General features: G+C 48.2%; 1 protein-coding gene across 3 annotated transcripts in view; it reads left to right on the top strand.

The window, feature by feature from the left end:
• AKAP10 (A-kinase anchoring protein 10) overlaps positions 1-17,500 on the top strand; it is a 107,926-nt gene that overhangs the window by 64,348 nt on the left and 26,078 nt on the right. For all 3 annotated transcript variants that reach the window (XM_075335177.1, XM_075335176.1, XM_075335178.1), the window contains exons 8-10: positions 4,812-4,948; positions 15,875-16,019; positions 16,224-16,400. In XM_075335177.1, the coding sequence (XP_075191292.1) occupies positions 4,812-4,948; positions 15,875-16,019; positions 16,224-16,400 (459 nt within the window). The remainder of the gene's footprint in view (positions 1-4,811; positions 4,949-15,874; positions 16,020-16,223; positions 16,401-17,500) is intronic.

Here is a 17,500-nt window from a genome sequence, read left to right as displayed (position 1 = left end):
CCTCATGCACTTCCTAGGGAAGATGGTGGCAGCAATGGAGGCAGTTCCCTTTGCGCAGTTTCATCTGCGTCCACTTCAATGGGACATTCTCCGCAAATGGGACAGGAGGTCGACGTCCCTCGACAGGAACGTCTCCCTTTCTCGGGCAGCCAAGGCCTCCCTTCAGTGGTGGCTTCTTCCCACTTCTTTGTCGAAGGGAAAATCCTTCCTGCCCCCATCCTGGGCTGTGGTCACGACGGACGCGAGTCTGTCAGGGTGGGGAGCGGTCTTCCTCCACCACAGGACTCAGGGAACCTGGACTCCAACAGAGTCCTCCCTTCAGATCAATGTTCTGGAGATAAGGGCAGTGTATCTAGCCCTAAAGGCGTTCCAGCTGTGGCTGGAGGGCAGGCAGATCCGAATTCAGTCGGACAACGCCACGGCGGTTGCGTACATCAACCACCAAGGCGGCACAAGCAGTCGTCAAGCCTTCCAAGAAGTTCGGCGGATTCTGCTGTGGGCGGAAGCCACAGCCTCCACCATCTCCGCAGTTCATATCCCGGGCGTCGAAAACTGGGAAGCAGACTTTCTCAGTCGCCAGGGCATGGACGCAGGGGAATGGTCTCTTCACCCGGACGTGTTTCAAGAGATCTGTTGCCGCTGGGGAACGCCGGACGTCGACCTAATGGCGTCTCGGCACAACAACAAAGTCCCGGCATTCATGGCACGGTCTCAAGATCACAGAGCTCTGGCGGCAGACGCATTAGTTCAGGATTGGTCGCAGTTTCGACTGCCTTATGTATTTCCTCCTCTGGCACTGCTGCCCAGAGTGTTACGCAAGATTAGGTCCGACTGCCGCCGCGCCATCCTCATCGCCCCAGACTGGCCGAGGAGGTCGTGGTACCCGGATCTGTGGCATCTCACGGTGGGTCAACCGTGGGCACTACCAGACCGACCAGACTTGCTGTCTCAAGGGCCATTTTTCCATCTGAATTCTGCGGCCCTCAACCTGACTGTGTGGCCATTGAGTCCTGGCTCCTAGCGTCCTCAGGGTTATCTCAAGATGTCATTGCCACTATGAGACAGGCCAGGAAACCAACGTCCGCCAAGATCTACCACAGGACGTGGAGGATCTTCTTATCCTGGTGCTCGGATCAGGGTTTTACTCCCTGGCCGTTTGCTTTGCCCACTTTTCTGTCTTTCCTTCAATCCGGAATGGACAAGGGTTTGGTCTCTTGGCTCTCTCAAGGGACAAGTATCGGCGCTTTCTGTGTTTTTTCAAAAGCGTCTAGCCAGGCTCCCGCAGGTCCGCACGTTCCTGCAGGGGGTTTGCCACATAGTCCCACCTTACAAGCGTCCGCTAGAACCCTGGGATCTTAACATGGGTGCTAACGGCTCTTCAGAAACCACCTTTCGAGCCGATGCGGGATGTCTCTCTATCACGCCTCTCGCAGAAGGTGGTCTTCCTAGTGGCAATTACACCACTTCGGAGAGTGTCTGAGCTAGCAGCGCTGTCATGCAAAGCCCCCTTCCTGGTGTTTCACCAGGATAAGGTGGTTCTGCGTCCGGTCCTGGAATTTCTCCCTAAGGTGGTATCCCCTTTTCATCTCAATCAGGATATCTCCTTACCTTCCTTTTGCCCTCATCCAGTTCACAATGTGAAAAGGATTTGCACTTGTTAGATCTCGTGAGAGCACTCAGGCTCTACATTTCTCGCACGGCGCCCCTGCGCCGTTCTGATGCGCTCTTTTGTCCTTGTCGCTGGCCAGCGTAAGGGGTCGCAGGCTTCCAAGTCAACCTTGGCTCGGTGGATCAAGGAACCGATTCTTGAAGCCTACCGTTCGTCTGGGCTTCCGATTCCTTCAGGGCTGAAAGCCCATTCTACCAGAGCCGTAGGTGCGTCCTGGGCATTGCGGCACCAGGCTACGGCTCAGCAGGTGTGTCAGGCGGCTACCTGGTCGAGTCTGCACACTTTCACGAAACACTATCAGGTGCATGCCTATGCTTCGGCAGATGCCAGCCTAGGTAGGCGAGTCCTTCAGGCGGCGGTTGCCCACCTGTAAGAGGGGGCCGTTTTACGGCTCTTTTTATCGAGGTATTCTTTTACCCACCCAGGGACTGCTTTTGGACGTCCCAATTGTCTGGGTCTCCCAATGGAGCGACAAAGAAGAAGGGGAATTTTGTTTACTTACTGTAAATTCCTTTTCTTCTAGCTCCTATTGGAGACCCAGCACCCGCCCTGTTCCCTTCGGGCTGTTGTTCTTTTGTGTACACATGTTGTTCATGTTGAATTGTTCTTTGGTTCATGGTTTTCAGTTCTCCGAACATCCTTCGGATTGAGTTTACCTTAGACCAATTTATAAGTTTCCTCCTTCCTGCTTTGGCACCAAAACTGATGGGCCCGTGATGCACGGGAGGGTGTATAGGCAGAGGGGAGGGGTTACACTTTTTAAAGTGTAATACTTTGTGTGGCCTCCGGAGGCAGAAGCTATACACCCAATTGTCTGGGTCTCCCAATAGGAGCTAGAAGAAAAGGAATTTACGGTAAGTAAACAAAATTCCCTTCTTTGCTCGTACGGCAAAGCTTGCTTGTAAACTGAGTTACAAATTTACAGCAAGCTTTGCTCGTTAAGCGGAATACTCGCTAACTGGGTTACTCGTTAACAGAGGTTCCACTGTATATAGTTTCAACAAAAAAAAACAAAAAAACACCAAACCATAGGTACTCGATTACTGCTACCATGTTTCTCTGAAAATAACTCCTAACTGCACAATTTCTTGAGGTCCCCACTCTCTTAGGGACCCCAACGTTTGTATTCTGAGGTTATGATTGTTTAAGGACCTTTGGTGACTTCAGTCATGTGACCAAAGGTCTTTTAATTGCTGGAGACTAAAGCTGAAGAGGAGACAAACGTGTGTGTTAGTAAGATGGAGAGATAGTTAATTAAATAGGAGAGATAGATAATGAATTGAATGATGGGCAGTTAATAAATAAGAGATATAGAGGTGGAGGATAGATAATAAGTAGATGGATAGATATGCATGGGTTACACACTGGGTCTGGAGAGTTATGTTGATGTGCCAGAATGCGGTATGACTATATTTGAATAAATGTTGATTTTTGTTTGGCTCAAGAATACATGTGGATTGCTGTTATGGTGAAAAAAGAAATTAGCCATCCACCAACAAATAAATAAATACGTAGCCCATGTTTCGGTGCAAAAAATAATGTAAGACCCTGTCTTATTTTCAGAGAAACACTGTATATGTTTAGTATCCTAAAGACCACCATACACATTAGACAGCCACCTCTCCCAACTCTCAAGCACAGGACCACTCGTCCAAGAGGGTCACTGGAAGACTTCCGGTGGCGGCATATCTCCTTGCTAAACAAAAGGATTGGCCTGGGAAATTGAGACTGCCGAATCCTCCTCCTCCTCGATATCCCCCCTCCCTGGTATACATTACTGCTGGTAGATCCCACCGACATCAACATCAATCTGTGTAACGAGACCATAATAATCACTTCCAGTATCAATTTTAAGGGTTATTCTCAAATTTCAAAGTGAATAAAGGCCCAGTCACACCAGCGATCCCAACAACGATACAACCTGATAGGGATCGCTGGTAAGTTGCTAGGAGGTCGCTGGTGAGATGTCACACTAAGTGACGCTCCAGCGATCCCACCAGCAACCTGACCTGGCAGGGATATCTGGAGCATCGCTACACGTGGAAGTGATGCTGCGCTTGGTAACTAAGGTAAACATCGGGTAACCAACTCGATATTTACCTTGGTTACCAGCGCACACCGCTTAGCGCTGGCTCCCTGCACACCTAGCCACAGTACACATCGGTTAATTACCCGATGTGTACTCTGCTACGTGTGCAGGGAACAGGAGCCGGCACTGGCAGTGTGAGAGCGGCGGACGCTGGTAACGAAGGTAAATATCGGGTAACCAAGGGAAGGGCTTCTTGGATACCCGATGTTTACTGTGGTTACCAGAGTCCGCAGAAGCCGGCTCCTGCTCACTGCACATTTAGTTGTTGCTCTGTCGCTGTCACACACAGCGATGTGCGCTTCACAGCGGGAGAGCAACAACTAAAAAATGGCCCAGGACATTCAGCAACAACCAACAACCTCACAGCAGGGGCCAGGTTGTTGCTGGATGTCACACGCAGAAACATCGCTAGCAAGTTGTGCCTCAGCAGCGATGTTGCTAGCGATGTTGCTTAGTGTGACGGTACCTTAAGGGAAAGATTCCCCAACTGCCTTGAGTTTGACCTCTGGGACCCCCACAGATACTGATAAATGGATCTCTGAAGAGCTGTGTGTGAGTGGAGGGGTGGTCCATCATTCATTCTTCAAGGGAACACCGGAGAAGGCGGAGCGCAGCTTTCTGCTTATCTTTGGCACTGCCATAAGATTCTCCCGGGGACCTTCAAAGCCCTGGTTCTCATTTTTGGTGGGAGCTTCAGCGCTTGGGCCCACAGTGATAGGCAAGTTATTCCATATCATGAATAGGGGATAATTTTCAACACTTGAGAATATTATAAATTGCGAAATCCACATAAAAAAATCCACTGCACAAAGTGACAAATGCTGAAGCAAACGGCGAACATCCACCGCACAGATCATTTTTTGCTGCTGATCTTCTCCACAGAATGTGAATGTGATTTTCTTCTCTGACAATAGGAAGGTCTTTCCCGAGATTATTCTTGAATTAATATTGAAAACGTTTTTTTTTTTTTGTTTGTTTTTTTTTTATATGTTAAGTCACTTTTGGTTTCCATAGTTGATTTATGTGAAATACTTTTTCTTTCTCCTCCTCCAGTACATGGAGAAGGAAGATGCGGTGAATATATTACAATTCTGGTTGGCCGCTGACAACTTCCAGTCTCAACTTGCTGCCAAAAATGGACAGTATGATGGACAGGAGGCACAGAACGACGCCATGATCCTCTATGATAAGTAAGACCTGGATCGTCTACTAAATATGGTTAAATAAAATGGGAGTGGTTATTGTGCAGATATGGTCAGTTATAGGACTATTCTATTAAATGGGTCTGATTTAGAAATATTTTCAAGATACATATAACTTTACTGTGTTTTGTTTGAGTGCACCAATATGTCTTTTTACTGACGTTATGTATTAACCCCACAACAACCGCGGGCCGTAAAATTACGTCCTAGCGGTCATGATGTTAATCCCCCCGCAGCTACCGCAGTGGGGGAGGGGGGGTAGGATCCGCGCACATGTCAGCTGATTTATACAGCTGACGTGTGCCTACCAGGTACGAGCAGATCCTCCCGTATCTGTGAACCCCTTAAATGCCGTTTACTGACCGCCCGACACCTGAAGTCACCTGACGGGATCATGTGGATCCAATGGTTGTCTTGGTAGTACAGGGTCCTGTGATGACTCCTTTAGCTCACATAACTCACTTGCTGTCTCACTTGCTGTCTCACTTGCTGTCTCACTTGCTGTCTCACTTGCTGTCTCACTTGCTGTCTCACTTGCTGTCTCACTTGCTGTCTCATCCGTCCGAGAGCTGTGAGATAGGAGATGAGCATCAGCAGATATGGAAGAGCGATCAGATTGCTGATTCTTATCGTCCCCTAGCCGGACTAGTAAAATAAGAAAAAAAAGTTAAAAAAAAGTTTTGAAAAATTAAAAATAAAAAAAAACCTTAAAGTTCAAATCACCCCCTTTCGCCTTATTGAAAATTAAAGGGTTAAAAAAAATATACACACATTTGGTATTGCCGCATTCAGAAATGCCCGATCTATCAAAATATAAAATTAATCTGATCGGTAAACTGCGTCGCTTCAAAAAAAAAATTCCGCCCTCCAAAATTATTTTTTTTGGTCGCCACAAATTTTGCGCAAAATGCAAAAACAGGCGATCAAAACGTAGAATTTGCGCAAAAACGGTACCGTTAAAAACAGCTCGAGACGCAAAAAATAAGTCACTGAGCCATAAATCCCAAATAGTGAGAACGCTACGGGTCGTGGAAAATGGCGCAAAACGTACGCCACTTGTGATTTTTTTCAACCCCTTAGATAAAAGTAAACTTATTCATGTTTGGTGTCTACGAACTCTCACCGTCCTGAGGCATCACAACAACACATCAGTTTTACCATATAGTGAACACGGAGAATAAAATATCTCAAAAACCATAGTGCAAGCAGTTTGGTTTTTTTTTTGCCATTTTCCAGTACACTATATGGGAAAACTCATGATTTCATTTAAAGGTACAACTGGTTCCGCAAAAAACGAATCCTCACATGCCTATATTGACGGAATAATAAAAAAAAAAAAAGTTACGGCTCTCGGAAGAAGGGTGGCGAAACAAAAACCGGAAAGCGCAAAATCAGCCAGTCGTGAAGGGGTTAAAATAGCTTTACACTACAGGCGACACCCTGCTGCATCAGTCACGATCGGGGTTGGCCCAGTTTCACTTCAAAGCTGCATAGGTTCCTAAAAAAAAAAAAATTAAATAGGTTTCCTTGAAAAATTACTGCTTTAATATATAAAAAGACAGCGCGACCTAAATTTACAATTAACATAAAGAGTAATGTGTCACGAAAAACAATCAAAACCACTGGGATATGGCGAAGCATTCCAGAGTTATTGCCACATAAAGTGACACGTATATAACCTATAAAAAATTCCGCAGACTACTTATGACTAAAATACGCTTTATATTCTTTAATAAATGCAATCCGTTAATATACTGTGCATATTACAATACAGACCCCATAACTGGGTAAGGGGGCCACGGCACGGTACACAGAATATAAAGGAGGCCTCACACATGATATACTACAGGCTAATACAGGGTTTACAATGTAAATTATAGCACTTGACCCGTTGGAGAAACAATCAGAGGCGGCTCGGTATAATATAGCAGTACAATCAAAGGCAACCAACAAAGTGTGCGCATGCTGCGTTTTTTGCCGCAGTTTTGTCGCGGTTTTTGCTGCAGAAAAGGTGCGGTTTTTGTTCATAACCTTTCTACAGTCCTTCCCCAACAAAACCTATGGAAAATCCAAAATGCTTTGCTCGCACTTTTTTTTTTCTTCCCCTATAGGTTTTGCTGCAGTATTTCTGCATCAAAAAATAATGTGCATGTCTCCTTTTCGGCAGGTACCTGCGTTTTTTGCCATAGATAATGGTAAAAAACCGCAGGGACCCACCTGCGGAAAAAACGCAACAAACCGTGGCAAAACAGCATGCGATTTTTGGGTGCGTTTTGCCGCGAGTGTGGGTACAGATTTTTCTTAAGAAAATCAAATTTCCTAGTGCGCACGGGGCCTAATAGTGTCTGCAGGGCTGCTATCTAAAATATTAAGGTAAAAACAAAATTAAAGAGCAGTAAATGAAGGATTGGGGTCAGTAATCTGCAGCTTGTTTTGCTTCTGATCATAATTTGAAGGCTGGGGTTACACCACAGCTTGTGACCTCGGGAGATGAGATCGCAGTCTTGTGCCGCTAAAGTCGCTTCTAATGATATAAGTGTCTTTGTGCTGAAAGTCAGAAGCTTCGGGATTTTTTTTTTTTGTCAAGTGATGGTCGCTATAAATTTCGGATAGTAAACAAGCAGGGTCACGATCATCAGCATTGATCTAGCCGTGCAGCATTGTGATCTGGTGTTGTGGGGGACACAAATTGCCTTCTAGAGTACAGACCAAAAGTTTGGACACACCTTCTCATTCAAAGAGTTTTCTTTATTTTCATGACTCTAAAAATTGTAGATTCACATTAAAGACATCAAAACTATGAATGAAAACATGTGGAATGAAATACTTAAAGTGTGAAACAACTGAAAATATGTCTTATATTCTAGGTTCTTCAAAGTAACCACCTTTTGCTTTGATTACTGCTTTGCACACTCTAGGCATTCTCTTGATGAGCTTCAGGAAGTAGTCACAGGAAATGGTCTTCCAACAGTTTTGAAGGAGTTCCCAGAGATACTTAGCACTTGTTGGCCCTTTTGCCTTCACTCTGCGGTCCAGCTCACCCCAAACCATCTCGATTGGGTTCAGGTCTGGTGACTGTGGAGGCCAGATCATCTGGCGTAGCACCCCATCACTCTCCTTCTTAGTCAAATAGCCCTTACACAGCCTGGAGGTGTGTTTGGGGTCATTGGCCTGTTGAAAAATAAATGATGGTCCAACTAAACGCAAACCAGATGGAATAGCACACCGCTGCAAGATGCTGTGGTAGCCATGCTGGTTCAGTATGCCTTCAATTTTGAATAAATCCCCAACAGTGTCACCAGCAAAGCACCCCCACACCATCACACCTCCATGCTTCATGGTGGGAACCAGCCATGTAGAATCCATCCGTTCACCTTTTCTACAAAGACACGGTGGTTGGATCTAAAGATCACAAATTTGGAGTCATCAGACCAAAGCACAGATTTCCACTGGTCTAATGTCCATTCCTTGTGTTCTTTAGCCCAAACAAGTCTCTTCTGCTTGTTGTCTGTCCTTAGCAGTGGTTTCCTAGCAGCTATTTTACCATGAAGGCCTGCTGCACCTCTTAACAGTTGTTCTACAGATGAGAATGTGTGTCCAAACCTTTGGTCTGTACTGTAGTTCAAGCTATATTAAAAAAATGTACGCAAGTTAAAGGAAAGCCATTAAGGTAAAAAGCTCCCTATATATAACCTGGTCAATTAAACGGATCATCACTATAAGTTTTCTGCTGGCCCGACACTCCCGCTGTGGCCAGATGTAAACCTTGTACGGAGCAGAACAGCACAGCTCCATAGTGTTCAATGACTGCCGGGTGCTGCAGAACAGCTCCTATTCTCTTCAATATCTCTTCTGCAGCATCCCACAATGCTCTCTATATAGTGTAAGGAGCTGTGCTGTTCATCTTCGTACAGTTTATATCCTACTACTGTCAAAGGTGAGAACGGCTGATCGGTGAGGGTGTGCTGGGCTGTCTGACCCGCATCATCCTAAGCCAGTTTAACACATGTGAAACACGTACCATACTCATATCGAAATACCCACCCTGACTCAACTACTTCATATAGGCCTATGAGGCATCTCCTATTCAGATTCAGAGACCTCGCCTGACCCAACTACTCACATAGGCCTATGAGGCATCTCCTATTCAGATCCAGAGACCTCGCCTGACCCAACTACTCACATAGGCCTATGAGGCATCTCCTATTCAGATCCAGAGACCTCGCCTGACCCAACTACTCACATAGGCCTATGATGCATCTCCTATTCAGATCCAGAGACCTCGCCTGACCCAACTACTCACATAGGCCTATGAGGCATCTCCTATTCAGATCCAGAGACCTCGCCTGACCCATCTACTCACATAGGCCTATGAGGCATCTCCTATTCAGATCCAGAGACCTTGCCTGACCCAACTACTCACATAGGCCTATGAGGCATCTCCTATTCAGATCCAGAGACCTCGCCTGACCCAACTACTCACATAGGCCTATGAGGCATCTCCTATTCAGATCCAGAGACCTCGCCTGACCCAACTACTCACATAGGCCTATGAGGCATCTCCTATTCAGATCCAGAGACCTTGCCTGACCCAACTACTTCCCATAGGCCAAAGAGGCATCTAGTTCAGATCCAGAGACCCAATGATCAGGCTGGGTTTTCCTGCACATGCACAGTCCATTTCTTTGTCGCTCCTAATTGGGAGACCCAGACAATTGGGTGTATAGCTATGCCTCCGGAGGCCACACAAAGTATTACACTAAAAGTGTAAAGCCCCTCCCCTTCAGCCTATACACCCCCCGTACTGCTACGGGCTCATCAGTTTTTATGCTTTGTGCGAAGGAGGTCAGACATCCACGCATAGCTCCACAGCTTAGTCAGCAGCAGCTGTTGACTATGTCGGATGGAAGAAAAGAGGGCCCATAACAGGGCCCCCAGCATGCTCCCTTCTCACCCCACTCTTGTCGGCGGTGTTGTTAAGGTTGAGGTATCCATTGCGGGTACGGAGGCTGGAGCCCACATGCTGCTTTCCTTCCCCATCCCTCAATTAGGGCTCTGGGTGAAGTGGGATCCCATCGGTCTCCAGGCACAGGAGACCGTGCTCCATCCACAGCTCCTGAGGACCCTGCTGGATAGGAGCCGAGTATCGTTCAGGGACATGGCCCTGCTACTTGGAGGTACTCTGTGTCCCCGTGGGGACCGCGCACAGCAACACTCCAGCATTGCTGGGTGTGCTAGTGCACCGGGGACAGCAGCGCTGGCTGCATTTGTGCCACTATACACTTCAGCGTCGCTGAGTGTGTTTGTGTCTTTCTTCCCGCCCCCAGCCCTGCCAGTCAGGGGAAGGGCGGGACGCTGTACAGGTCGGCAGCACTGAGGACTGGAGCATGCTTTGCATACTCCACCCCCCTCACTCTGCACAGTGGGGCACCAGTTCCCGCACTTTTCTGGGTCACGCCCACGGCTCCCTCCTCTCCCCAGGACGCTGGCAGCCATTCCTCTCATGTGGTGCTGGCCCCACTAGTGCAGAAGTGTATTTATAGTTTATATGATTATAGTCTATACTTTACACTGTAGGGTGCACTGTTGATTTGTGGCTATATACCCTCCTGTATTGCTCAGAGGAGACAACAGCATGTCGTCCACAAATAGCAAGGGTGCCAAGGCACAGACTTACTATGCTGCCTGTGCAGCATGTACGGCTATACTGCCGGCAGGTTCCACTGACCCTCATTGTGTGCAATGCTGGGCCCCTGTGGCACTTTCTCAGCCGGAGCCTCTGCTAAGGGTGGCCCAGGGAGAACCACCTGTTAACACTGTCCAGGTGACAGGGACGGAGTTTGCAGTTTTTACTGAAAGACTTTCTGAGACTATGCCTAAGATATTAGAAGCCTTGCAGTCCAGGCCGGCATCTCAAGCCAGGGGCACTGTGGAATCATTGTCCCCTGGTCCCCCACAGTTGGAACAGCAATGTCCTCCCGGGGTGTCTCATGGATCCCAGGGTGAGGTCTCTGACACGGACCGCAGCCCCAGACCGACTAAGCGAGCTCGCTATGAAATTCCCTCGACATCATCACAATGTTCAGGGTCTCAGCGAGAGGACTCTCTGTATGATGAAGCGGAGGTAGCTGATCAGGATTCTGATCCTGAAGCCGCTCTCAACCTTGATACTCCTGATGGGGATGCCATAGTGAATGATCTTATTGCGTCCATCAATGAAATGTTGGATATTTCTCCCTCAGCTCCTCCTGTGGAGGAGTCAGCTTCTCAGCAGGAGAAATTCCGTTTCAGGTTTCCCAAGCGTACAAAGAGTATGTTTCTGGACCACTCTGACTTCAGAGAGGCAGTCCAGAAACACCGAGCTTATCCAGATAAGCGTTTTTCCAAGCGCCTTAAGGATACACGTTACCCTTTTCCCCCTGACGTGGTCAAGGGCTGGACTCAGTGTCCCAAGGTGGATCCTCCTGTCTCCAGACTGGCGGCTAGATCCATAGTTGCAGTGGAAGATGGAGCTTCACTCAAGGATGCCACTGACAGACAGATGGAGCTCTGCTTGAAATCCATCTATGAAGCTATCGGCGCGTCTTTTGCTCCAGCATTCGCAGCCGTATGGGCACTCCAAGCTATCTCAGCTGGTCAGGTGCAAATTGACGCACTCACACGTACGTCTGCGCCGCAGGTGGCGTCCATAACCTCTCAAACGTCGGCATTTGCGTCCTACGCTATTAATGCTGTCCTGGACTCTGAGACCCGTACGGCGGTTGCAGCCGTCAATTCGGTGGCAATACGCAGGGCCTTGTGGCTGCGGGAATGGAAGACAGATTCGGCTTCCAAAAAGTGCTTAACTGGATTGCCATTTTCTGGCGACCGTTTGGTGAGAGATTGGATGAAATCATCAAACAATCCAAGGGAAAGGAAACATCCTTACCCCAGGCCAAACCAAAAACACCCCAACAGAGGAGGGGACAGTCGAGGTTTCGGTCCTTTCGGGGTACGGGCAGGTCCCAATTCTCCTCGTCCAAAATGCCTCAGAAGGATCAGAGGAACTCCGACGCATGGCGGTCTAAATCACGCCCTAAAAAGACCGCCGGAGGTGCCGCTACCAAGGCGGCTTCCTCATGACTTACGGCCTCCTCACACCGCATCCTCGGTCGGTGGCAGGCTCTCCCGCTTTTGCGACACCTGGCTGCCACAAGTAAAAGACCGTTGGGTGAGAGACATTTTGTCTCACGGTTACAGGATAGAGTTCAGCTCTCGTCCTCCGACTCGATTCTTCAGAACATCTCCGCCTCCCGAGCGAGCCGAGGCTCTTCTGCAGGCGGTGGGCATTCTGAAGGCAGAAGGAGTGGTGGTCCCGGTTCCTCTTCAGCAACAGGGTCACGGTTTCTACTCCAACCTGTTTGTGGTTCCAAAGAAGGACGGGTCCTTCCGTCCTGTTTTGGACCTAAAACTGCTCAACAAACACGTAAGGACCAGGTGGTTCCGGATGGAATCCCTCCGCTCCGTCATCGCCTCAATGTCCCAAGGAGATTTCCTAGCATCGATCGATATCAAGGATGCTTATCTCCACGTACCAATTGCTCCAGAGCATCAGCGCTTCTTGCGCTTCGCCATAGGAGACGAACACCTTCAGTTCGCGGCACTGCCGTTCGGCCTGGCGATAGCCCCAAGGGTTTTCACCAAGGTCATGGCTACAGTAGTTGCGGTCCTCCACTCTCAGGGTCACTCAGTGATACCTTACTTAGACGATCTGCTGGTCAAGGCACCCTCTCAAGAGGCATGCCAACACAGCCTCAACGTTACTCTGGAGATTCTCCAGAGTTTCGGGTGGATCATCAATTTTCCAAAGTCAAATCTGACACCGGTCCAATCACTGACATATCTTGGCATGGAGTTTCATACTCTTCCAGCGATAGTGAAGCTTCCGCTGGACAAACAGCGTTCACTACAGACAGGAGTACAATCTCTCCTTCAAGGTCGGTCACACCCCTTGAGGCGCCTCATGCACTTCCTGGGGAAGATGGTGGCAGCAATGGAAGCAGTCCCTTTCGCGCAGTTTCACCTGCGTCCTCTTCAATGGGACATCCTACGCAAGTGGGACAGGAGGCCGACGTCCCTAGACAGGAACGTCTCCCTCTCTCAAGCAACCAAAGCTTCCCTTCGGTGGTGGCTTCTTCCCACCTCATTATCGAAAGGAAAATCCTTCCTACCCCCATCCTGGGCGGTGGTCACGACGGACGCGAGCCTGTCAGGGTGGGGAGCAGTTTTTCTCCACCACAGGGCTCAGGGTACGTGGACTCAGCAAGAGTCCTCACTTCAGATCAATGTTCTGGAGATCAGGGCAGTGTATCTTGCCCTAAAAGCGTTCCAGCAGTGGCTGGAAGGCAAGCAGATCCGAATTCAGTCGGACAACTCCACAGCGGTGGCTTACATCAACCACCAAGGTGGGACACGCAGTCGGCAAGCCTTCCAGGAAGTCCGGAGGATTCTGCTGTGGGTGGAAGCCACAGCATCCACCATATCCGCAGTTCACATCCCGGGCGTAGAAAACTGGGAAGCAGACTTTCTCAGTCGCCAGGGCATGGACGCAGGGGAATGGTCCCTTCACCCGGACGTGTTTCAGGAGATCTGTTGCCGCTGGGGGATGCTGGACGTCGACCTAATGGCGTCACGGCACAACAACAAGGTCCCAACATTCATGGCTCGATCTCAAGATCACAGAGCTCTGGCGGCAGACGCCTTAGTTCAGGATTGGTCGCAGTTTCAGCTTCCTTATGTGTTTCCTCCTCTGGCTCTGTTGCCCAGAGTGTTACGCAAGATAAGGGCCGACTGCCGCCGCGCCATCCTCGTCGCTCCAGACTGGCCGAGGAGGTCGTCGTACCCGGATCTGTGGCATCTCACGGTCGGCCAACCGTGGGCACTGCCAGACCGACCAGATTTGCTATCTCAAGGGCCGTTTTTCCATCTGAATTCTGCGGCCCTCAACCTGACTGTGTTGCCATTGAGTCCTGGATCCTAGCGTCTTCAGGATTATCTCAAGAGGTCATTGCCACTATGAGACAGGCTAGGAAACCAACGTCCGCCAAGATTTCCTCCCTAAGGTGGTATCCCCTTTTCATCTCAATCAGGACATCTCCTTACCCTCGTTTTGTCCTCATCCAGTTCACCAATGTGAAAAGGATTTGCACTTGTTAATCTGGTGAGAGCACTCAGACTCTACATTTCTCGTACGGCGCCCCTGCGCCGCTCCGATGCACTCTTTGTCCTTGTCGCTGGCCAGCGTAAAGGGACACAAGCTTCCAAATCAACCCTGGCTCGGTGGATCAAGGAACCAATTCTCGAAGCTTACCGTTCCTCGGGGCTTCCGGTTCCCTCAGGACTAAAGGCCCATTCTACCAGGGCCGTGGGAGCGTCCTGGGCCTTGCGACACCAGGCTACGGCTCAGCAGGTGTGTCAGGCAGCTACCTGGTCGAGCCTGCACACTTTCACAAAACACTATCAGGTGCATACCTATGCTTCGGCAGATGCCAGCCTAGGTAGGCGAGTCCTTCAGGCGGCAGTTGCCCACCTGTAGGACGGAGCCGTTACGGCTCTATTATGAGGTATTATTTACCCACCCAGGGACTGCTTTTGGACGTCCCAATTGTCTGGGTCTCCCAATTAGGAGCGACAAAGAAGAAGGGAATTTTGTTTACTTACCGTAAATTCCTTTTCTTCTAGCTCCAATTGGGAGACCCAGCACCCGCCCCTGTTTTTGTATACACATGTTGTTCATGTTAAATGGTTTCAGTTCTCCGATATTCCTTCGGATTGAATTTACTTTAAACCAGTTTATAATTTTTTCCTCCTTCTGGCTTTTGCACCAAAACTGATGAGCCCGTAGCAGTACGGGGGGTGTATAGGCTGAAGGGGAGGGGCTTTACACTTTTAGTGTAATACTTTGTGTGGCCTCCGGAGGCATAGCTATACACCCAATTGTCTGGGTCTCCCAATTGGAGCTAGAAGAAAAGGAATTTACGGTAAGTAAACAAAATTCCCTTCTTTTCATGGACATATAGCAGATATACAGTCAGGAAAGGCTTCTAGTCTCTTCTAGTAAAATGTACTGTATATACAACCAATATAGAGTTGTCAGCCACGTCACTCTATGTATGATTTAAGATAAAGTTCCTGATCCAGTAAGACAGATGTTTCATACTCCGGTCTTAATGAGGGTGTGCAGGAGTAAGATGCGCCTACTTCATAAAAAGGAGCACTCCGCTAGTTGTCGCATCTTATGAGATACGTTCGTCTCCGTGCACCTTCCCAGAAATATTACTACAGATGGGAAGTAGAGTAAAATTTCTGGCATTAGAAGCTCCACCACGTGTCACAAATTTGATACTCGGGCATACCCGTGCCCTGTCCTGCCCTGGATCCTCCTGTGCTCGGTGCATTTTGGCGGCCCTTCATAAATCTGGCTAGAAAATGCCAAGTCTGAAAAATTCTGCGACACTTCAAAGTGTTTTAATCCAGTTTTCTGGCGTAAACACTTGCATGAATCGGCCACAAGATATATATTTGGGATACCAAGTTAGGGGTCCATATTTACCGTCAATGTTTCCGTCCCTGTCTGACCTTAGTCACGGCCTGTGTTGGCGTAATCTCGCTAATATCCCATGGACATGCGACACTGAGTTATATTGATGATCTTTCTGAAGAATTGGTGACTAGGTAGGGGTACACCCCTTTGGGGTCTGTGACGTACCTGACATGCTTTGTGTGTTATTCGGATCACCTGGACATCAAACCACAGCATTCCATATTCTATTTCTTCTTAGCAGAACTCGTCTGAGTGTTGATTATCTTGGCTGTGTATAGTGAATACCGCTATGTAGTATTATATGGCTCAGCAATGTATGTCTTGCAATTTAGGTATTTTTCCCTACAAGCAACGCATCCCTTAGGCTTTGATGATTCTGTGCGGCTGGAAATTGAATCCAACATTTGCCGGGAAGGAGGCCCACTCCCAAACTGCTTCACCACTCCATTACGTCAGGCCTGGACCACCATGGAGAAGGTGAGGGCACGGCACAGATGCACGAGTTCAGTTGTGTAAATGACAGGAGCACAACATCCACTTGTAATACATTATATTTATTATTTTATTATTTATACAATATAGTCTCCGGTTAGGATTTCTTCTGATTCACCAGGCTGAAGTGTTTGTGAATTATTTATGTTCCTCTTGTTAATTAATATCAATTGAATATTGGTATTTCAGGTATTCTTGCCCGGCTTCCTCTCAAGCAATCTGTATTACAAGTACTTGAATGACCTGATTCACTCAGTGAAAGGTGATGATTATAGTTGGACTGGAGCAGGAAATCCCAGTCATGGAAACCAAGGCACTCCCAACCACGAGCCCTACACCGGGACATCGGACATCTCCTCTAATCAGGTCAAGTTATATTCTACATGTATATGGTTATCAGGCTACGTTCCTATGATGAGGTCTTGGTGAGTTTTTGATGCGTATTTTTGCTGTATCAAAAAAAATGCAGCATCTTAAGGCTGCTTTACATGTAGTGATATTGCTAGCGATGTCGCTTGTGAAAGCAGCCGCCCCCGTCGTTTGTGCGTTACGGGCAAATCGCTGCCTGTGGCGCACAATATCGCTAACACGAGTCACAAGCACTTACCTTCCTAGCGACGTCGCTGTGGGAGGCGAACAACCTTTAAGGGGGAAGGTTCGTGCACCGTCACAGCTACGTCACACAGCGGCCCACCAGTAGAAACGGAGGGGCTGGAGAGCAGCCGCATTAACGACACCATCACCTCATTGCCAGAGGACGCAGGTAAGCTGTTCGTCGTTCCTGGGGTGTGACACGTAGCGATGTGTGCTGCCTCAGGAATGACTAACAACCTGCGTCCACAACAACCAAGATTTTGAAAATTAACGATGTGTCAACAATCAACGATTAGGTGAGTATTTTTGATTGTTTACACTCGCTCGTAGCTGTTACACGCAATGACGTTGCTAACAATGCCGGATGTGCGTCACGAATTCCGTGACCCCCGACGACATATCGTTATTTAGCGTGTAAATCCCCCTTTAGACTATGTGCTCACGCTGTGTTTTTTGCCACGTTTTTGCACGTTTTTCGGGTGTGTTTTTGGTCTCAAAACTGCATGCACTTCCTTCCTCAGCAAAGTCTGAGATTTCATTTTTGCTGTCCGCACAGTGCAGTTTTTGTTTGGCTGCGTTTTTGTGTTGACCACAAGGATGCAAGTTGTCAATTTTTTTCTGCGTTTTTGCCACCATTTTTCACCCATGCAATGCATTGGTAAAAACGCAGCAAAAAAACGCACAAAAATGCAAGCGTTTCTTGGAATCCTTTTTACCGCGAGTGTGTGTTTACCTCGAGTGCGTTTTTTTTTTTTTGCCGCTAAAAACACAAAAAACGCTGAATCTTTGTGGTCAGAACAAAAGGCAACGTGCGCACATAGCCTAGTGGATGAGATTCATAGAGCTCTCCTTCCCACTGGGCTTCTTTTTTA

The sequence above is a fragment of the Anomaloglossus baeobatrachus genome, chromosome 2, assembly GCF_048569485.1.
Source record: "Anomaloglossus baeobatrachus isolate aAnoBae1 chromosome 2, aAnoBae1.hap1, whole genome shotgun sequence".
Lineage (NCBI taxonomy): Eukaryota > Metazoa > Chordata > Amphibia > Anura > Aromobatidae > Anomaloglossus > Anomaloglossus baeobatrachus.
The sequence above is the reverse complement of the archived record's forward strand: the minus strand, read 5'-3'. Positions and strand labels throughout refer to the sequence as shown.